The sequence below is a fragment of the Homarus americanus genome, unplaced genomic scaffold (genome assembly GCF_018991925.1).
Source record: "Homarus americanus isolate GMGI-L3 unplaced genomic scaffold, GMGI_Hamer_2.0 scaffold37032, whole genome shotgun sequence".
In the NCBI taxonomy this organism is placed as follows: Eukaryota; Metazoa; Arthropoda; class Malacostraca; order Decapoda; family Nephropidae; genus Homarus; species Homarus americanus.
Window position 1 is genome coordinate 5410855 of NW_024731852.1, and position 23231 is coordinate 5434085.

Genomic DNA, 23231 nt, shown 5'->3' on the forward strand with positions numbered 1-23231 from the left:
ATGGGGGCGATGTACAAGAGAGAGAGAGAGAGAGAGAGAGAGAGAGAGAGAGAGAGAGAGAGAGAGAGAGAGAGAGGAGAGAGAGAGAGAGAGAGAGAGCTGCACTACATGGCACAGTAGCTTGTTACCGTACGCTATAACAACTAGGAGAGGAATCTGGCACAATCCACTCGTTTGAGGGTCTGGTGATCGCCGATTGGTTCTCGTTTATCATGACATTGGTTGATATCCATGTTACTACTTGGTTAGGTTAGGTTTGGTTAAGTTTCAAAGGTTAAGTTAGGTTAGGTGAGATTACGGTAGGTTAGGTTAGGTTAGGTTACGTTAAGTTAGTATAGTTTAAGGTAGGTTAGGTTAGGTTAAGTTTAATTTCACTTTCACATAGGGTGAACGAGGTCAGGTTGGCGCGGTCCGAGGACAACGACCCATCAGCAAAAGTTACATACCCTCATACGCGTGGATTCTGGGAGTGGTGGTCAGTGTGAGAGCTGCAGTGTTTAGAGGGGTAGGAATGAGGGTGAGGGGTAGGAATGAGGGTGAGGGGTAGGAGAAGGGTGAAGAGAAGGGTGGAGGAGGGGGGGGAGGGTGGGGGTGAAGGAAATGGGGTAAGGTAGAGGAGAGAAGAGGGGAGGGGAGGAAGGGGAGAGGAATAAGGGGAGTAGGGGGATTGGGGGAGGAAGGGAAGGGGAGAGGTGGGAGGGGAGGGGGAGGGGAGGGGGAGGGGAGGGAGTGGAGGGTGTTATCGTCACTGTTGCAATGCTACTGACGACACAAAGCGATCTAACTATCAGTGCACCTGGCGGCCCTCACAGTGCACCTGGCGGCCCTCACAGTGCACCTGGCGGCCGTTACTGTGCACCTGATGGTCCTCACAGTACACATATTAAGTAGACAAAACAATATCGACTGTGTGTGTGTGTGTGTGTGTGTATACAATAGATTATCATTACACTACGTTCATGAGACCCAAAAAAAAATCAAAATTTGATCCTCCGAAATGATTGGCTCTTAAGAGTAAACAAAACAACAATGGTGGCTAAAATACACCGAGACTCTACCGTTAATAGTTACCGTCCTCTGATCTCTCGAGACATTGACGAGGGAAGGAATAATAATGGCTGCACGAGATTCTGAAAGCAGGTCACGCGTCAATGAGAACCAGACGTGTCTTAGTAAATGGGGAGTCAATCTAGTTCTCTGTCTCTCTCTGTCTGTCTCTCTTGTTATCGGGTTTGTCTCTCTCTCTCTTGTTATCGGGTTTGTCTGTCTGCTATCTCTGTGTGTACGTGTTCATCTGTCTTCATCTCTCTGTTTGTCTCTCTCTTTGTCTGTCTGTATCTCTATCTGTCTGTCTCTCTCTGTTTGTCTGTCTCTCTCTTTCTCCGTCAGGGCCTGTGGTGTATATTGAGGGTTGGCGTTAGGTCACCTACATCCACAGACTGGCCAAGGCTACACTGAACACGGTTGATCAACACTTGCACAACGCTACTGCCGCTGACACCCTTCCCCTCCCCTCCCTGATGCTGGTACTCTCCCCCCACACACACATCCTCCTTGGGTGGCTGAGAAGAATCTATCTTACTTGGTGATGTACAGGTCGCGGGTTCGATTCACTATAGGAATCCCTCACAATCTCTCACACACAAGACAATGTACTGATGTTCTCCTCAACACTTCACAAAAACACTAAAGAACTCACTGAAGAACTTTACCATTATCTCACTTAACACAATGTACAGAGGTTAACATTATGGTGTTGTTTGAAGCTGGAGGAATTTCATTGTTCGTCACAGTAACACCGCTCAGCTAAACGTGGCCTCTTCCTCAACACTTCCCGCGGCCTCTGACATACCCACACCACCTACTGAGCCCGCCACAACCCTCCATGACCTCCTCCCTACTACAGGAGTTACACCCACCTTCACTCCTTCACTGGCTGGAAACACTTGTGGCACATAAACAAACATACTCACACACAGAGAGGCGCGTAAACACACACACACATAAGCAGGAATATGTACACACAGGTGCGTATCTTTATACACACTGGCGCGTATGCACACACGTACACGTAATAAAGTAAACACAGGTAAATATGTACATAGACGACTTTTCACAATGTCACGCATGCGCAGAAAAAAATGATAAGGTTAAAGAGTGGTTAAAAAGCTACAGAGTTTAAGGTAATAATGAACCTGACAACGACAACGCTAGTGAGGTGACAGTAGAGGTGCTTGGCTTTGACTGTCAAGACTGTATATTGCTGCACCAGTCTAATAGCTCCCGTCTCATACACAATCAAGGCCAATAACTCGCCCTACATACAGCTACAACACCTACAGTAATTGCCTTGTTAACCTTCGTCGTCAATCACACACACACACACACCTCTCACTCTCTACCCCCTTTCATTCTCCACCCCTCTCATCCTCCACCCCTCTCATCCTCCACCCCTCTCATCCATCCACCCCCTCCCCTCATCCACACAAGAGCTCGAACAATCAATAAGTCAAGTCCCGATTATAAAAGGCGATATTGGCGGCCCTTCACAACAAATAAAATTCACCTAAACACCAAAAAGAAAAAAAAAACTGAATCAGACATGAACGAGATTAAAGAGCTTGGGTTTTTGATCTGACAGTGGTGTTCGGGGATGTATCGTGCACTCGCCTTAACGGAAAACACACGCACAGGGTATCCAGTGGTTGTCATAACATTCACCTACAACAGACATTACCCAGACCTTCTCTTATAACACCATCTACCTACAACAAACAACCATAACAACAACTCGTCTTCAGCATGCATCGTCTAACCTGTATGACGTCACGACACAACCTTACCTACCTACCTACCTCACCTGGCGGCCTCAGGTATAGCACAGTGCACACCATCAAAGTCTTTCGTCTATATTTGGTATGTTGTGTCCATAAGGGATTCCGTTTGTAGGTATTCTTGCTTGTATGCTGAGCCGTTTACACACACACACACACACACACACACACACACACACACACACACCACTGGTAGCCTTGTATTGATTCCTCGGTGAGTCTTGTATAAATACACCTGAGGTCTCACTCGTAAACATTCGATACCTTAGTTTTGTCAATTATCTATGATCACTTGAAGATTAGATACCCCAATTTACTTTAGCTTAAGATTAGACAACCCAACTTATTTGACATGAAGAGCAACCACCCTAACCTAACCTATTCTCCCCCCCCCCCCAGGTAGCGTAAAGGTGTTCATCAATCATCAGGTAAAATAAGCTGGGAGGGTTAATCTTCATATGATCCAAAAACTGACTGTCTTAAAAATCTATAACTTTTTTTTTATTTATCTGATGCTGAGTGAACGTATCTAGTTAAGGTCGAGTCTCAAGTGTAATTCTGACGCCATTTTGGACGTGTCATGATGAAATTTGAACTCCAGAATCTCTGAGAATTTAGAAACGTGATCAAGTGGCTTTATAATTTTACCAATACCTGAGAACTGACGGGACTTTGAAGCAAAACTCGTGTGTACTTAGATTACCTATTCAATAGTAACTAAATACCACATGAAATACTCAAATGTACAGTATTTTTTCTATCATCCTTAGTGATTTCTCTCGTCAGGGGAAGAATATCACACGTAGATCAAGGTTAGTTAGTTTACTTCCTGATGTCGTAGGGGACGGTCACAGTCACTGCATTAGGCCAGGGTATGACTTAAACTGGTTAGCAATGTCGCCTCCCCACTCAGCCACGAGAGTGAGTCAAAACAACGTCTCTTCGTCTAATGTGGTCGGGTCTTCGTCAACAGGTGTAGCGGGAAGAAGAATAAGTTTGTTGATATATCTTAGTGTCTTTATGTAGAGTTAATATTATAATAATTCATAGTCCAATATCTTACATACATACATACATACATACATACATCCATACATACATACATACATACACACGTCAACACCCGAGGACGAGTTACTACACCACGTGACCTACATAAGAAAATAAATTGTCTGCAATAGGCCGGTTGGCCTGTGCATGGCAGCTCCTGTCGGGAGTTACATCCACTCTCTATCGTCGATGAATCTATCAAACCTCCTTTTAAAACTTTCCAGCGTTCCAGCACTTACTACAAAGTTGCTAAGCTTGTTCAACTCATCTACCACCATATTTGTGAACCAGTTCCTTCCTATCTCCCTCCTAAACCTAAACTTATCCAACTTAAATCCGTTGCTCCGAGTTCTATCCTGCTCGGATATTATAAGAACTTTCTCGATATCTCCTTTATTGATTCCTTTCACCCACTTAAATACTTCTATCATATCTCTCACTAGTGACCTCAAACAGTATAGCAAGAGACCAGCCCGGGCCATCAACTGTTAACTATAATATTTTGTATGTTCAATTCACGCTCTTCTCCTTTTAGTAATGAAAGGTCATGTTAAACGACCCACCTACCCCATGTCTTTGTATTGTGAGGTCCCTCCTTGCTACCCACAACATTGAGGAAAGGCAAAGTTGACAAGTAAAAATACAAAGTGAATAATCTAAGGGTTGAAACACGTGGATGCAGCAAGTAAGGGGCACTCAAGCAAGGATCACTGTTTGTGACAGACAAATTTAAGTTATGAAAGGAATAAGAAGATTATCGTGTAAACTAAGTAATTTAATAATATTTATATAAGTATTGATTTAGTTAGTTAATGAGGTACATTAAATAGCACAAGTAAAACAAAATAAGCAATTATCAAAACTAAAGTAGCAACTAAGCATTTGTCAAAACACACCAGAATATTACCCTATTATTCTTATATTATACATTAAATACACATATTATATATAACACAAAAACCTGTTAGAAAATGGCAGCTCAGGTAGCAAGTCTTGGTGCGACGGTCAACCACAAGGAACCAGGGATTAACGCCGTAGTCCACTACCATCAAACCATCACCAGCAGAAGTCCTTAATACAATTCGTCGTCCACAACCCGGGAGTAGAGGAACACAGAAGGCCACAGAGAAGAGAGTCAAGAGACTCCGCCTACCAGGCAGATACACTTGCCTCGATACCTCTGTCTCATAGTCAGGTGGGAAACTGGTCTCAGAGTTGGATGGGTAACTGGTTTGGAGACGGTGCTCACTGAGGTCGAGTAGCTTCGTGAATCAGTTTCTTCTCCTAGTGACCAGTTGTAGCAAGTGATGGCTATGGTGGTAGGGTGAGGAGGGGACATACATACATACAAAAGCATACACACAAACATACATAAACATAAATATACGCATATACATTCACACACACACACACACACATACAGTATATATTAATAAAACACGTTGATAAGTAGATGTTTTTTGATTCATCATAAGCACTCGAGTTAGCATTAAACAGAATATAGATTAATTTAATTTTCGAGATTGGAAAGACCAAGAGAATACTAGATTTTATTGCCTGCCTGCCTGCCTGTCTGCACTTCTAACCCCCCCATCCCCCTTCCCTACCTACCTCTCTCCATCCCATTGCTCCCATCCCACATGTTTCCCTCTATCCCACCTGAGCCCCATCCCCATCTCGCTTTTCCTTTATCCCACCTGCTCAACCTCATCCTATCTGCACCCCCCTACCTACCTCCCTCCATCCCACCCCCCCATCCTACCTATCCCTTCCCCCATCCTAGGCGATCACCCTATTAAATCCTATTACTCATATAACATCTCTATTAATATATTTCGTAGGGGAAAAATCCCTCTTATTAGAAAAAAAATCATTATCCCATTATTATTATTATTATTATTATTATTATTATTATTATTATTTTGTATCGTGGAAATTCAATGGCAGATATAATTGGAGTTTATGGTTAATCTTCTGAACTCCAAAACAATGCTGAGGTGACGGATATTGCAAGGATAACCGATGTTCTTTTTGTCAATATTGCAAGGCTGTTTTCCCTTTATTGCGCAAGATTTATTCCACTGTAGTATTGATGTTGCAGGAGTATTCATCACTTTTTTTTGTCAATATTGCAAGATTTATTACACTATAGTATTGATGTTGTAAGAGTAATTATAACCTTTTTCAATGTTGCAAGACTTTCTATATATTATGGCATGTGGTCTTCTCTCCTTTCTTCCTTCCTCCTTCTCTCCCACCCACCTTCCCTCCTTCTCTTTCCTTCCCTCCCACCCTCCTTCTCTCCTTTCCTTCTTTTCTTTTCTTTCCTTCCTTTCTTCCTTCCTTCACCCCTTCCTCTCACCTTTCCTTCCTTCCTCCTCCCTTAACCCTCCCATCCTCACCTATAACTTAACCTCACTTGTAAATTGAGGTTGAAAATTATATATAGAGAAACACGTAACATCAAGGGACTCCACTTGACTAATCAATCAATAACCAATCATTTAACTGTGAACAATGACGTACACCTGTCCAATCACCACATCATCCAGTCTATACTACGGAGTCACCCAGTTAGGTCTTGTAATCCAGTCTTTTATACCAGTTAGGTCTTGTAATCCAGTCTTTTATACCAGTTAGGTCTTGTAATCCAGTCTTTTATACCAGTTAGGTCTTGTAATCCAGTCTTTTATACCAGTTAGGTCTTGTAATCCAGTCTTTTATACCAGTTAGGTCTTGTAATCCAGTCTTTTATACCAGTTAGGTCTTGTAATCCAGTCTTTTATACCAGTTAGGTCTTGTAATCCAGCCTTTTATACCAGTTAGGTCTTGTAATCCAAGCCTTTATACCAGTTAGTCTTGTAATCCAGTCTTTTATATAAGTACAGGTAATGAGAGAGTTTGTACCCTGTTGAGTCTTGGGTAATGGTCTGTATAAAAATATATATATATTTCTTTTCTGCTAATTTTTTAGGTCATTTATGGCAGTGGAGTATACAGGTAGTTTACCTTGAAGTGTGTGTGTGTGTGTGTAAGGGAGGTGCAATTACCTGAGAGAGAGAGAGAGAGAGAGAGAGAGAGAGAGAGAGAGAGAGAGAGAGAGAGAGAGAGAGAGAGAGGAGAGACTGGTGGTCATACTCCCCACACTTAGCCACAACCTCGCGTGTATACTATAAGGCCAGGAGGTATATAGCGTGTTATAGTTCTCACACACACACACACACACACACACACACACACACACACACACACACACACACACAGTAATACTTTGATGGACATACAGCCGCTGTACTATCGATATTTCTCATTATAAACTGTCTTTTTTTAATATCAATACTCTAATTACTTTATTAATGATAATATTCCATGTTTAATAAGTAATATTGTCATTTTTTTTCCATAGTAAATATTCTGTTTATCGTGTTTTGATGTGGTTGCAGCTCCTGAGGGCTAGAAGGACACACACGCCTGCCACTCTTCGGAAATTTAGTGTTCTAATATCGACTGGGAAGACTGAACGCGGTCTCTGATATTTACGGATTCACTCTTCTTGGGACTATCATATTAACTCAGGGTTGTGTTAAGAGGTTATTACAGTCTTGTGTGTGTTTGCTTGTGTGTGAGTTTGTGTATGTATGTAAGTATATCATTTAACGTACAAAAGACTCAGATGTGTTCACTAAACTAACTTACTGACTGAATGAATGACCAGAATGCACCAATTTTCTCTCGACTGTAACCCGTAAAAAAAAAAAAAAACGCGCCAAGTCAAACTGTAACATAACACATTACCCACCACAACAATTAGAAGGTAAACGTACGTAAATGAGCTACCTTCAAACACACACACACACAAACAAACGCTCGTACAGTAATGAAAATCCATGAATTTAACATAACATACTGCAGGCAATCTCCAAGCCTATTTCCACCACATAATATGCATTACTGTCTCGCTCCGCCCCATGTTGATACACAGCTTCGTATACAGAAGGATAGATGAGTGTGTTCCTCCAGCTGCTTGTTCCTACCATTGTTCTGGATAATGAGGGGGAGAAGGGGTAGGGAGGGGAGGTGGGGTAGTGAGAGGAGAAGGGGGAGGGGAGGTGGGGTAGTGAGAGGAGAAAGGGGAGAGGAGAGGGAAAGGAGAGGGGCAGGGGGGAAAGGGAAGTGGGGTAGTTAGAGAAGAAGGGGGGGAGAGGGAACCGAGAAGAAGAGGGGGAGGGGGAAAGGGAGAGAGAAGGGGTGCGGGGAAGGGAAAAGAGAGGAGGGAGGTAAGGTGGGTGAGGTGTGTAAGTGTGTAATATAATCACCAGTGACAGGTAATGTTTACAGGTAACTTTTATGTATTATACGGATGCATATAGACATTGTGAATGCATCCAGACATTGTGAAAGCATATAATGTAGACATTGTGAAAGCATCTAGACATTGTGAAAGCATATAGACATTGTGAAAGCATATAGACATTGTGAAAGCATATAGATAATGTGAAAGCATATACTGTAGACATTGTGAAAGCATCCAGACAACGTGAAAGCATCTACACATTGTGAAAGCATATAGACGTTGTGAAAGGAAAAGCAGCTTACTTTCCCTCGTCACAACACACACACACACACACACACACACACACGGAACTGACGACTCCATTCACCTCGTCTGACAATTCATCTCACAATTTTCCTTTTTTTTTTACTCAACAACCAGTGCACCAACTCTCGTGTCACCTGAAGATTAGACACCCCCAAAGCTATACCTTGACGGGGTAGGGTAGGGTAAGATTAGGTTAGTGTTAGGGTAGATTAGCGTTAAGTTAGGTTAAGCTAGGTTAGGCTCAGCATGGGTAAGTTCGGGTAAGTTAACATTAAGGTGGTTAATCTATCAGGTGAAATAAAGAGAAACATTCAGTAAGACTCCTGATTGCATACACTCCATGACGCATAATAGCCTCAAGAACCAGGAAAAGCTGTTTGAATACTCTTTCTAAAGGCTCGAGGTAATCTCCAAATGGAAGCTTCTTTATGAAATGTTATGAACCCTCGACCAAGACCTTGAACTATGAACACCCGAGGCTTAAAGTGTAGCCCAGTGAACGTTTTATAAGAGGAGGTGAACACTGTTGATATGGAGGTGTTCATGGGAGTGTGTTCACGCTTCACTGATGAAAGATTTTGTTTCTTAGCTTCCAGTTGTTCACGCTTCACTAATGAAAGATCTTGTCTCTTAGCTTCCAGTTGTTCACGCTTCACTAATGAAAGATCTTGTCTCTTAGCTTCCAGTTGTTCACGCTTCACTAATGAAAGATTTTGTCTCTTAGCTTCCAGTTGTTCACGCTTCACTAATGAAAGATCTTGTCTCTTAGCTTCCAGTTGTTCACGCTTCACTAATGAATGATTTTGTCTCTTAGCTTCCAGTTGTTCACGCTTCACTAATGAAAGATCTTGTCTCTTAGCTTCCAGTTGTTCACGCTTCACTAATGAAAGATTTTGTCTCTTAGCTTCCAGTTGTTCACGCTTCACTGATGAAAGATTTTGTCTTTTAGCTTCCAGTTGTTCACGCTTCACTAATGAATGATTTTGTCTCTTAGCTTCCAGTTGTTCACGCTTCACTGATGAAAGATTTTGTCTTTAGCTTCCAGTTGTTCACGCTTCACTAATGAATGATTTTGTCTTAAGCTCCAGTTGTCACGCTTCACTGATGAAAGATTTTGTTTCTTAGCTTCCAGTTGTTCACGCTTCACTAATGAAAGATCTTGTCTCTTAGCTTCCAGTTGTTCACGCTTCACTGATGAAAGATTTTGTTTCTTAGCTTCCAGTTGTTCACGCTTCACTGATGAAAGATCTTGTCTCTTAGCTTCCAGTTGTTCACGCTTCACTGATGAAAGATTTTGTTTCTTAGCTTCCAGTTGTTCACGCTTCACTAATGAAAGATCTTGTCTCTTAGCTTCCAGTTGTTCACGCTTCACTGATGAAAGATTTTGTTTCTTAGCTTCCAGTTGTTCACGCTTCACTAATGAAAGATCTTGTCTCTTAGCTTCCAGTTGTTCACGCTTCACTAATGAAAGATTTTGTCTTTTAGCTTCCAGTTGTTCACGCTTCACTAATGAAAGATCTTGTCTCTTAGCTTCCAGTTGTTCACGCTTCACTAATGAAAGATTTTGTCTTTTAGCTTCCAGTTGTTCACGCTTCACTGATGAAAGAACTTGTCTCTTAGCTTCCAGTTGTTCATGCTTCACTGATGAAAGATTTTGTCTTTTAGCTTCCAGTTGTTCACGCTTCACTAATGAAAGATTTTGTCTCTTAGCTTCCAGTTGTTCACGCTTCACTGATGAAAGATTTTGTCTCTTAGCTTCCAGTTGTTCACGCTTCACTGATGAAAGATCTTGTCTCTTAGCTTCCAGTTGTTCACGCTTCACTGATGAAAGATTTTGTCTCTTAGCTTCCAGTTGTTCACGCTTCACTAATGAATGATTTTGTCTCTTAGATTCCAGTTGTTCATGCTTCACTAATGAATGATTTTGTCTCTTAGATTCCAGTTGTTCACGCTTCACTGATGAAAGATTTTGTCTCTTAGCTTCCAGTTGTTCACGCTTCACTGATGAAAGATCTTGTCTCTTAGCTTCCAGTTGTTCACGCTTCACTAATGAATGATTTTGTCTCTTAGATTCCAGTTGTTCACGCTTCACTGATGAAAGATTTTGTCTTTTAGCTTCCAGTTGTTCACGCTTCACTGATGAAAGATCTTGTCTCTTAGCTTCCAGTTGTTCATGCTTCACTAATGAATGATTTTGTCTCTTAGCTTCCAGTTGTTCATGCTTCACTAATGAATGATTTTGTCTCTTAGATTCCAGTTGTTCACGCTTCACTAATGAAAGATTTTGTCTCTTAGATTCCAGTCGTTCACGCTTCACTGATGAAAGATTTTGTCTCTTAGCTTCCAGTTGTTCGCGCTTCACTGATGAAAGATTTTGTCTCTTAGCTTCCAGTTGTTCACGCTTCACTGATGAAAGATTTTGTCTTTTAGCTTCCAGTTGTTCATGCTTCACTAATGAATGATTTTGTCTCTTAGATTCCAGTTGTTCACACTTCACTGATGAAAGATTTTGTCTTTTAGCTTCCAGTTGTTCATGCTTCACTGATGAAAGATTGTCTTTTAGCTTCGTTGTTCACGCTTCACTAATGAATGATTTTGTCTCTTAGCTTCCAGTTGTTCATGCTTCACTGATGAAAGATTTTGTCTTTTAGCTTCCAGTTCACGCTTCACTAATGAATGATTTTGTCTCTTAGCTTCCAGTTGTTCACGCTTCACTAATGAATGATTTTGTCTCTTAGCTTCCAGTTGTTCATGCTTCACTGATGAAAGATTTTGTCTTTTAGCTTCCAGTTGTTCACGCTTCACTAATGAATGATTTTGTCTCTTAGCTTCCAGTTGTTCACGCTTCACTAATGAATGATTTTGTCTCTTAGCTTCCAGTTGTTCACGCTTCACTAATGAAAGATCTTGTCTCTTAGCTTCCAGTTGTTCACGCTTCACTAATGAATGATTTTGTCTCTTAGCTTCCAGTTGTTCATGCTTCACTATTGAATGATTTTGTCTCTTAGCTTCAAGTCCTGGACACCTTGAACGCTGAAATATAAATGTGACATCAGAGTCTTTCAAGTCATCACATATGAACCCCTGAAACCCCCTCTGAACCTATGAATGAAGTCTCGAACACAGTCAACACAGAAGGGGTTTTTTCGTGTCTCTCAAGAGGAAACAACAAAGTAAATAGCATGAAAAAGTTTTGGAAGTCTTATCCAGAATTCCGAGCATTAATAAGACGCCAAGATTTTAATGCTTACTGTATGAACCTTCCTCATTCTTAAACGAAGCCTCGAGCGCAGTGAACACTCGGGCCATACTAGTCTTCGAGGCTTCACATATGCAGTATGAACTTTTATCTTGTCTTAGAGAGGCTTTAATATCAAAGAACGTGACACTTTAATTTGCATATCTGAGCGAGGCTGCCATTGTCTCACGTCTGTTTGTTGATACTCCAGCGAGACCTGAAGCTGGTTCATAGGAGTCGAACAGGCGAACAAGAAACTTAATTAAATCCCGGGGTTTTTCCTCCCCAAGTGATATTTTTTTTGACCCGGCGATAAAAAATGATCCCAAATTTAGATCGTCTGATAGAATGAGACGGGGGTACGACCTTTAATTAACTGTCGTGGTGCTCAGGTATGGTGCTCAGGTGTGATGCTCAAGTGTAGTGCTCAGATGTGGTGCTCAGGTATGTCTGAAGTGTTGTGACCACCCTTCCAAGACATTAATCACAAGGAGAAGTTATCTTGATTTCTTTCTTTTACGGACATATTTCTCAAGTAAGGTTTAGGTTAGGTTAGGTTAGGTTTAGCCAGGGTTAGGTTAGGTTAGGTTAGGTTAAGTTAGGTTTGTAGTGTGTCATGAGGTGAAAGAGGACGAAGACATCCAGGTGTTATTCCGGCACGTCATGCAGGTAAGTACCAGCTCAGGTGTTGTGCTTTATAATGAGTGTGTGTCGTGTTACCTGATGTATGAATGATGGTGCTCAATGGTGTTCATCTGAGATCTTCCTTTCACACTCTTACTCCTTGATGCTCCTAAATACATACGCATACACGCATGTCCACCACACGCTATATTCACACCCATGTCTGCTTTTGTGTGTGTGTGTGTGTGTGTGTGTGTGTATACGAATGTTCACACACATCTTCAAATTAATATCAATCATGACTGTGTTAATAACCTCGTAATTAACATATTCACATCAGTATACTACAATGGTCACCCCCACACCATGGCCACATACCACCATGGCCACATACTACCATGGCCACACTATCAAGACCACACTTCCAAGACCACACTACCACAACCACATTATCAAGACCACACCACCCATGGCCACACTACCATGGCCATATACTACCAAGACCACACTACCAAGACCACACTACCACAACCACATTACCAAGACCACAACACCCATGGCCACACCACCCATGGCCACACTACCATACCAAGGCCACACCACCACGGCCACACACAACCACGGCTGGTGAACATTGGTTTTCATTATAAATTACGTCATAAAGTATTGGCTTATAGACTCCAGTGAACATTACTTCTCTATATAATTTACTTCACAATAACAAAGTAATAAAATTCACCTAAAATACAAAGACAAACATAAAAAAAAAAAATTATAGATGTTTTAAAAAAATCTCAAGTTCTCTTTACCTAACAGCCCTCACTTAAGATGCCAGGTAAAAGGTGTACAGTGAATCTTGTCCGCGTGTGTGTATGTAAATTTAACCACGGTGTATACGGTTAGTGTTGTTGTTTTAATGAGTTTAAGTACTTCCCACGACAGCCTGGCTCTAGAAACAACCTTTACCTCGTCTTAATTTCGACTCAACGGAGAACTTTTGAGGATAATAGATTTGTGTACGGCGGTGGGTAGCAATGACACGGAGGGGAGGGGGGGTGAGGGGAAGAGGAGGGGAGTAAGAGGGGTCAAGAAAGAAAGAAAGAAAGGAAGAAAGGAAGAAAGAAAGGAAGGAAGGAAGGAAGGAAGGAAGGAAGGAAGGAATGTGTAGGATGGGGTCTTGGAGGAAATAGGGAGGGTAGGGGGATGTAGTTGTAGGTAGAAGCTAAGAGAAAAGAAAGAGGGACGGAAGGAAGAAAGGAAGGAAGGAAGGGAGGAAGAAAGATTTTTAAAAGGAAGAAGGAAGAGGTGTAAGAGGGCTAACTAAGAGGACTGCTAAGCCTGGCAAAGACTCACTCCCACCCCACACAACCTCTGGCACGCTGTGAACTGAAGCCTTCCAGGTGAATATTTAAGGTGTTGTCCTCCTGTGCTGAAGGTGGGGGTTACGAGGCTAAAGGTCACTTATGAGGCTAAAGGTCACTTACGGGGTTAAAGGTCACTTACGAGGCTAAAGGTCACTTACGGGGTTAAAGGTCACTTGGCTCACCTAAGGATATATTACCTTCAAACATTCAGATTTAGATCCGCAACGTGTGTGACTAAAGACCTGACCTGCCCTGACCTACCCTGACCTGACACAACAATCTTATTTTACCTAACGTGACCTTCCTTAATCTAACCTAACTTAACTTGACCTTACTTAACCTAACCTAACTTAACCTTACCTAACCTAAACATACAGGTATTAATTTTTATTTTAGGGACAATGGTTTAATACCTCGAAGACAATGGTTTAACCCCATGAGGACGATGGTTTAACCCCTTTATACCTAGTTTAACTCCTCTTATTCTTACCCTTCCTCCTACCTCTGCCCCTCCCTCTCCTCCTCCTCCCTCTCATCTCCCCCTACATGCTACCATAAGGGGTGAAAATATAGAACCAGTGTAATATCCACCACGGCTAATGGTTTACCAGAGCGTGAAGAAATCTATCGAGGGCGACCAGGCAGAAGGAGTCGACCCTCCATCTTTTTGGGGAGAGAGAGAGAGAGAGAGAGAGAGGAGAGAGAGAGAGAGAGAGAGAGAAGAGGAGAGGAGAGAGAGAGAGAGAGAGAGGAATGCCAAACACACAAACAACACACTACATCTTCCACTGCATGACCAACTCAAAACACACCCAAGAGATGCAGTAACACTCAGGATAGTTCCATGTCTCTCAAAACACTAAAACATTGTACCACCTCCTCCTCCTCCTCCTCCTCCTCCTCTCTCTCTCTTCCTTCCCCTCATCTTCCTCTCCTCCTTCTCATCCTCCCGTTCCTCCCAACCACTTCCTCCTCTCCCCCGTGCTCCTCCTCCTCCTGCAAGTCGTGTACATGAATCCACGACTTTCACTTACTTGTTACTTAGGATATTTACAAGCGCTCGGGATGGGATTACCTCGCCTCCTGACATAATCATCTTCATTGTTATTTCAAGGGAGTGAAGAACGCGCGAGGGATTGTGTCTGGCTGGAGGCGGAAAACTGTTTTCCTGTACCAAAGCGTCCGTCTGTCCACTGGTTTGTTGCTCCTGTGTTAAATAATAGTGTCGTGTTATTGTTGTGTTGTGTTATGTTTCTGTTGTGTTGTGTTATGTTCTGCCGTTACACATGAAATGAGTATATATATATATATATATATATATATATATATATATATATATATATATATATATATATATATATATATATATATATATACGGTGTATGCATTGTATATCTTATACATACGAATGATGCACTAGATTTAAGCATTTCAAATTTGAGTAAATCTGATGATGAATATACACCATATTATTTCCAACATGTACGGCTCCCTAAAACCCATGACCTACTCCAACCTATGACCTACCCAACCCATGACCTATCTAACTCCCATGATGGAACCTATGAGCCATCTAACCATGATCTATTTAACCCATGAACTATCTAACCCATGACCCATCTAACCCATGATCTAATGTAGGAACCTACACCCATTCTACCCTAACCCATGACCTATCTGACTCCATGCCCTACCTGACCCATGCCCCCATCTAACCCATGACCACCCAACGACCCATCTAACCCACGACCCATCTAACCATGACCAACTTAACCTATGACCCAACCACGACCCATCTAACACATGACCAATCTAACCCCTATGACCCATCTAACCCATGACCCATCTATCCCATGACCTTATAAACCCATGACCTATCTAACCCATGACCCATCTAACCCATGACCCATCTAACCCATGACCCATCTAACCCATGACCCATCTAACCCACGACCCATCTAACCCATGACCCATCTAACCCACGACCCATCTAACCCACGACCCATCTAACCCATGACCAATCTAACCCATGACCCATCTAACCCATGACCCATCTATCCCATGACCTATCTAACCCATGACCTATCTATCCCATGACCTATGTACCACACGGCAACACCCACACCACACGGGACGACAACCTCTATTGATCACGGAAAAAAACAACTAAATAAATAATTAAATAAATAAATACGTAAATAAATAAATAAATAAACAAACAAATAAATAAACAAATAAACAAACAAATAAACACATAAGTAAATAAATATATAAATAAATAAATAAATAGTTACATTGTCCCTACCATCAAAACGGAGCAATTTATATCAAACTGGGCGAAACAAAATTACTCACAAACATTTTCTGTGTGGGGGAACAACAATGCCCGAGGGTAATAATAATACTACTCTGAATGTTGTATAAATAACCCCTACCAACATATTACGGTTCTCTTGTTCGTGAACCGTAACGTGAACAAATTCTTTATTATGTAACCTAGATTTATTGAGTTTTTTTTGTGTTTTTCATTAATAAAGCGAGAGAAAATTGAACCTATTAATTTGAACACACACACACACACACATATATATATATATATATGTAATATCCAGAAATTTCAGAGTAATTTCAAATGCCCCGCCATGAGTGATACTGAGCGTTCAAGGTCATCTGAGGGGAGGGAGCGCTGCCTGCTCGTAGCGAGAGACTGCGGAACTAGGCCTATATGATATTAAATGTAATTTACCGAATTAATAATGATGCGATTCATGAAGTTAAGGGACTATTATTGAATTTGAAATTATTATAGATCGTTTAGCAGTCTGAATAATGTTACGGGTGTCCCAAGGAGTTATTAGTTAGGCGGTAAATATATCACGTAGGCCCAAGCTAGCGCCTTGGGGAGACACGACGCTGGCTAGCCCAGTCCCGGAGAGCAGTCACACAGACAAGACGTTCCGCGCGTCCATCAGAAATAGTCACGTGGCCTAGTCACCTGTGCTGCGCTATTGCAGTATAACAAGTAAGTCTCATTCGATCTCAGACAGGGTTAGATAGGGCAGTGGTAAAGTTAACTAGAGCTAACAGTGAGTTCATTTCAGGGTTTCCGTCAGAACCCACTTGACTGGAGTTGACCGGAGTTGACTGCGAGAGATTGACTGCCGTTGATGATTGAGGGTGGCGATTGTCGCCATTGGACCGATCAGTGTAGGCCTGTCACTGTTTAGCGGGGTAGCAAAGGATCTCTTGAGTGAACGAGTGCTCCCGACAACTAACACGACACGGGACCAGCATCAGCAGTGGGTGATCAGTTCTTACCACTCCGGTGCACAACCCCACATGTCCCGAGCAGCTAGTGAAACCCTCTTGCTAACGGGAAGCTAAAGTTTCTCTCAACTGCGCAAGGTCTGATTGGCTCACTCTCTTCCTGCCCATGGACGCACTGGGAGTACACTGAGGCTATCTGAGTATATTAATGGTCACACACTGAGACCGTGAGTCTAGGACTCTAGGAGATACCTAGAGGAACATTTTATCTTCCTTATCACGGGTGTAGTTAACACCATTCCTCAGACTGATATTATCTTGACGTGTGTAGTTTAATATTTCTTAAATAATTTTGATAGTAGTGTTTTTTTGAATGTTTGTGCCATTAAGTGGAACCAGAGTGATACTGTGATTTGATTCTTTTAATGCCTCTAATTCTTCATAATTCTGATCTCAGGTATAACCTTGTTCCCCAGAGCAGTGGTTAGGTTAGGTTAGGAAGTGTACACCTGTTGGGGTGCTATAATTTTGTTGAGTGATATTATTTTGCTGAAAGCCCTTAGGGCCTATTCATTGTAGAGTATTTAATTTCTTATCTTTTATTACCATTCCTCAGTGACTGATATTATTTTGTTGAAGACCCTTAAGGCCTATTCATTGTGGAGTATTTAATTTCTTATTTTTTAGTACCATTTCCTAAGTGACTGATATTATTTTGTGAAAGCCCTTAAGGCCTGTTCATATGTGCAATTAACATTTCTTAATACTTTAAATTTATTGTTGCCTGTGTTTCTAATAATTTCTATGTCATGTATAACTTTTATTCCCCAGAGTAGTGGTTAAAGTTTAAGTTAAGAGGTGCGCATATTGGTGTACCATTATTTGATTGTGTTTGTAGTGTTGGAGGGAATATAAGTGTCTAAATTTTACAGTGTGTCTCATTCATCCCAGTCACAGACGCTATCCTTCCACGGGTCACGGACAGTTCATTTTGGGTAGTAGATTTAAGTGTTCTTGTGCTGGTTCGGGATTTTTCTCAAAGGGGCGCTTCCACTGCCATTACCATCTATTAATTTTTAATAAACCCCAAGTCAAGTGAGAAATTAAAGTCCAGCAAATTCCGACCGGTTACATATATATATATATATATATATATATATATATATATATATATATATATATATATATATATATATATATATATATATATATATATATATATTTATTATTATTGTTATTTGGGGGGGGGCTGTGTTTAGTCTCCTTTAGTTCCCGCCTTTTTTTATTTGACTGATAATAATCTTTGAGTGAGAGGGAAGCCTGTGTCTAATTTTTGGTGTGGTAAAATATCATAACGCTTTTTTCCGTCAGTTTGAATTTAGTTACCACCACCACTACCTTTTGCCACTACTACCACCACACCACCCCCACTTCACAACCTTCACTACCACCACAACAATCATACTATCACCACCACACCACACCACCACACCACAATTACCACTACCCCCACCACACCACACCACCACAACGGCCTGGTGCTCGTGACAACCAGCCGTTCCCACACGTCCTAAACTACGGCAGTAAACGCCAGCATCTACAGTGTCCGGACGCGCAAGAATTTCAATAAGCGGTTACTCGATAATCCGGTCGTATAGGAGTGAGCAATAACCGGACATTATCACCCATCGTATCCGGCAGGTCCTCTCCCACCCTCCCCCCACCACCACTCTCGAGCTCTTGTTTATAGACAAATTGGTCGATAATCCGGCCGTATCGGAGTGAGCAATAGCCACACATTATCACTCCTTCTATCCGGCAAGTCTTCCCTAAACCCAAGGCTTTGTTTATGGTCAAGATGGCCCGCTTCAAGGAGCACTCAGCCGGAATTTGCAAGTTCATTCCAGCAGCAGAATTGTCTTTGGGAGGTCCTCAAGGCTCGCTGGGCTGTACCGAACTACCTCACCTCATTCTCAACCATACGTGAGGCAATCATTTTGTTTTCATAAGTGAGAGTTAAGGAAATGTATCTAGTGAAGTGGAGTCACTCGGTGTCTGCTTAGGTTAGGTTAGGGTGGAGTAAGGTTAGGTTAGGGTTGAGTGAGGTTAGGTTAGGGTTGAGTAAGGTTAGGTTAGGGTTGAGTAAGGTTAGGTTAGGGTTGGGTAAGGTTAGGTTAGGGTTGGGTGAGGTTAGGTTAAGGTTGGGTAAGGTTAGGTTAGGGTTGGGTAAGATTAGGTTAGGGTTGGGTAAGATTAGGTTAGGGTTGAGTAAGGTTAGGGTAAGGTTAGGTTACGTTAGGGTTAGGTTAGGGTTGGGTTAGTTCATTCCTCCAGTTACAGGGATAATGTTTGGTGAGAATCTTTAGAGAATCGGGGTTTTTGCTTTACCGTCTCGGGAGAAACACACACAAGCTTTTGTAGGTTTATGAAACGTGAGTGGGTGCTACATACATGTGAACGTGAACGGCTAAGGTGTGTTACTTACATGTGAACGTAAATACATATGGATGCTATATACATGTGTAGCATTACCAGTCAGTCACAGTCACTAAACATCTCACAAACAGCACCAATCAGTCGCAAAGGTCACCAGTCAGTCACAAACATCACCAGTCAGTCACAAACATCACCAGTCAGTCACAGTCACAAACATCACCAGTCAGTCACAAACACCACCAGCCAGTAACAAACATCACCAGTCAGTCACAGTCACTAAACATCACCAGTCAGTCATAAATATCACTAGTCAGTCACAAACATCACCAATCAGTCATAAACATCACCAGTCAGTCATAAACATCACCAGTCAGTCACTAAACATCACCAGTCAGTCATAAACATCACCAGTCAGTCACAGTCACAAACATCACCAGTCAGTCACAAACACCACCAGCCAGTAACAAACATCAACAGTCAGTCACAGTCACTAAACATCACCAGTCAGTCATAAATATCACCAGTCAGCTCCAAACAGCACCAATCAGTCATAAACATCACTCATCAGTCATAAACATCACCAGTCAGGTCACTAAACATCACCAGTCAGTCATAAATATCACCAGTCAGTCACAATCACTAACATCACCAGTCAGTCACAAACACCACTAGCCAGTAACAAACATCACCGGTCAAGTCACACAGTCAATAAACATCACCAAAGGTCAGTCATAAATAATACCAGTCAGTCACAAACAGCACCAATCAGTCATAAATATCACCAGTCAGTCATAAATATCACCAATCAGTCATATAAACATCACCAGTCAGTCATAAACATCACCATTCAGTCACAAACAGCACCAATCAGTCATAAACATCACCAGTCAGTCAAACAGCACCAATCAGTCATAAACATCACCAGTCAGTCATAAACATCACCAGTCAGTCACTAAACATCACCAGTCAGTCACAAACATCACCAATCAGTCATAAATATCAACAGTCAGTCATAAACATCACCAGTCAGTCATGCAAACATCACCAATCAGTCACATACACCACCAGTCAGTCATATACACCACCAGTCAGTCACAATCACATACACCACCAGTCAGAAACAGTCACCACCAGTCAGTCACAGTCACAAACATCACCAGTCAGTCACAAACACCACCAGCCAGTAACAAACATCACCAGTCAGTCACAGTCACTAAACATCACCAGTCAGTCATAAATATCACCGGTCAGTCATAAACATCACCAGTCAGTCATAAACATTACCAGTCAGTCATAAACATCACCAGTCAGTCATAAACATCACCAATCAGTTACATACACCACCAGTCAGTCACATACACCACCAGTCAGTCACATGAACACCACCTTTCAGTTACAGTCACAAACATTACCAGTCAGGAAAAAAAGTTAATATTCATCAACCAGGTGAAAGGAGAGAAGGTGTTTAGCGAGAGGCAGCTGTCGACCGTAGCCCCCCCCCCCACCACGCCCTGCTTCATCAGTATACATAGATTCTTATGATAGTTTTCCTGAACCTAACCTAACCTAAACTAACCTAACCTAACCAAATCTAACCTAACCTAAACTAAACTAACCTAACCTAATCTAAGCTAATCTAACCAAAACCAACCTAACCTAACCTAAACTAACCTAACCAAATCTAACCTAATCTAAACTAACCTAACCTAATCTAAGCTAATCTAACCTAACCTAAACTAACCCAACCAAATCTAACCCAACCCAAACCAAACCAACTCCAACCAAATCTAACCAAAAACCAACCCAACCCAACCAAATCTAACGTAATCTAACCCAACCTAACCCAAAACCAACCTAACCTAACCTAAACTAACCTAACCAAATCTAACCTAATCTAAACTAACCTAACCTAATCTAAGCTAATCTAACCTAACCTAATCAAAACTAATCTAACCAAACTTAACGTAATCTAACGTAATCTAACCTAAAATAAACTAACCCAATCTAACCTAGAATAAACTAATCTAACCTAATCTAACCTAACCAAATCTAACCTAATCTAAACTAACCTAACCTAATCTAAGCTAATCTAACCTAACCTAATCAAAACTAATCTAACCAAACTTAACGTAATCTAACCTAAAATAAACTAACCCAATCTAACCTAAAATAAACTAATCTAACCTAATCTAACCTAACCTAACCTAACCTAATCTTAACCCTAAATTAACCCAACCTTAACCATAACCTAACCTTAACCTAAAACAAAAAATAATATAACTTTCACCTCACCTTTTCACCCACGACGAAATTTTTTTAATACATCGTCTTTTTTCACAACATTTTATCTCTCGGGTTTAATCTAACACAATACTCTCGTCACGAACACCACTGGGGAAAAAAATCAATACAAAATCCAATTCACCTCCGTTTCTTAAGTGTCGTTCATGACTTAAAAATTATGTAATTCTTGAGTTAAATTATTTTCATATATAAAATTTTACTTTTTAATTTTTTCAATATTTTTATTTAATTCAACACAAATATAATATTATCCGAGTAATATTTAAAGTAATTTTGCTAATAATGGTCAATTTACACCTGGCGTGACTAAAAAGGCTTAACATATAAAAAATTACATCTCATTAAACACCTTGATCTACCCAGTGTTTATTCAGTCTTCTCTCGATGGGCCAACACCTAGAGAGTCACCACCACCCAGCTCTGATAATTGAAGCTCTTCCACCTGTCCACAAAGCCACAGTGAGATGTGTGTATACCCAACAGCAGATAACCTCTTAGGGTATATAGCTACGTGGGTATATCTCTCTTCACGTACATATATATAACCCTTCACGTACGTATATATACCCTTCTACGTACATATAATCCCTCGCATCCTTCAGCAGATCTCCCATCACCTCCCTCACGGACCCTGCGGCACCACTGATGGACTACAGGCCTCCTCAAACGCTCCTGGTAATTCAAGTTTTTTTTCAGCGCCAGGATCAATCTCCCCGTTGCCCTCTTCCTCCTCCTCAACCTCATCTCTCCTCCTCCTCTTCCTACTCTCTCGCCCTTGGCTCCCTCCTCTTTCCCATTCTCGTCGGTCCCCTGCTGCTCTTCTCGTCCTCACCCTCCTTCTCCACCTCCTCTCCTCTCTCGATTTCTATCCATTTCTATCCAATAAGACCTTCGTACCACTATCCACCAGGAAGGGTTTGGGGATGAATGTTGACTGAATGGTGTTTTCTCTCATTTTGGTAGAGAGAGAGAGAGAGAGAGAGAGAGAGAGATAACAGAAAAGAGAAAAACGAAAAACCAAAGACGTCACACCGAAAATCAATTCACTTAAGTCAACACGGAGGAGTCAAAACACAAACAAATTTCCCCCTCCCTTCCCCCCTCCCCCCCCAAAAAAAAAACAACAGGACACTTACAACACACCTTTACCTGTGGAATTAATTAACCCCATACCATCCCTTAACCTAATCCTATCCAATCAAAGGAAGGTCAAACTATTACGGTTAAGGTCAAACTATTACGGTAAAGGTCAACACGAGTCAATGATTCGTGGGCTATTTACATATGTTTACGAGACATTAAGGTGTCCTCTGTGTGGTTGATAAAGGGAAAGGAATTAGTAGGGAAGGAACTAGTTGGCTGAGGTTCGTGTCAACAAGATAGAAAAAATATAACAGAAGAAAAATAAAACAGATTGAGTTTGTGTACATTTGAAGTCAATCGGTTTAGGTATTGTTGGTGTGTATAGGTCCCACTGAGAGAGAGAGAGAGAGAGAGAGAGAGAGAGAGAGAGA

General features: G+C 41.5%; 1 protein-coding gene across 1 annotated transcript; it reads right to left on the reverse strand.

Annotated features, from left to right (window-relative positions):
• Window positions 1-8840: 8840 nt before the first annotated feature.
• Window positions 8841-11954, reverse strand: LOC121867865 (trichohyalin-like). Its single transcript, XM_042367989.1, has 4 exons — window positions 11913-11954; window positions 11061-11517; window positions 9538-10935; window positions 8841-9499 (listed from the first exon to the last, which is right to left on the reverse strand). Exons 1-4 carry the CDS (start codon window positions 11952-11954, stop codon window positions 8841-8843), a joined length of 2556 nt encoding a protein of 851 aa, XP_042223923.1.
• Between the last annotated feature and the right edge of the window lie 11277 nt (window positions 11955-23231).

Bases quoted from the DNA above. Each gene is read 5' to 3' on its own strand.
- LOC121867865 (XM_042367989.1), bottom strand. From the start codon at position 11,954: ATGAACCAGCTTCAGGTCTCGCTGGAGTATCAACAAACAGAC. The intron at 11,518-11,912 runs GTGAGACAATGG...TTTATATTTCAG, and splicing joins TGGAGTATCAACAAACAGAC to CGTTCAAGGTGTCCAGGACT. The intron at 10,936-11,060 runs GTGAACAACGAA...ATCATTCATTAG, and splicing joins AAATCATTCATTAGTGAAGC to TGAAGCATGAACAACTGGAA.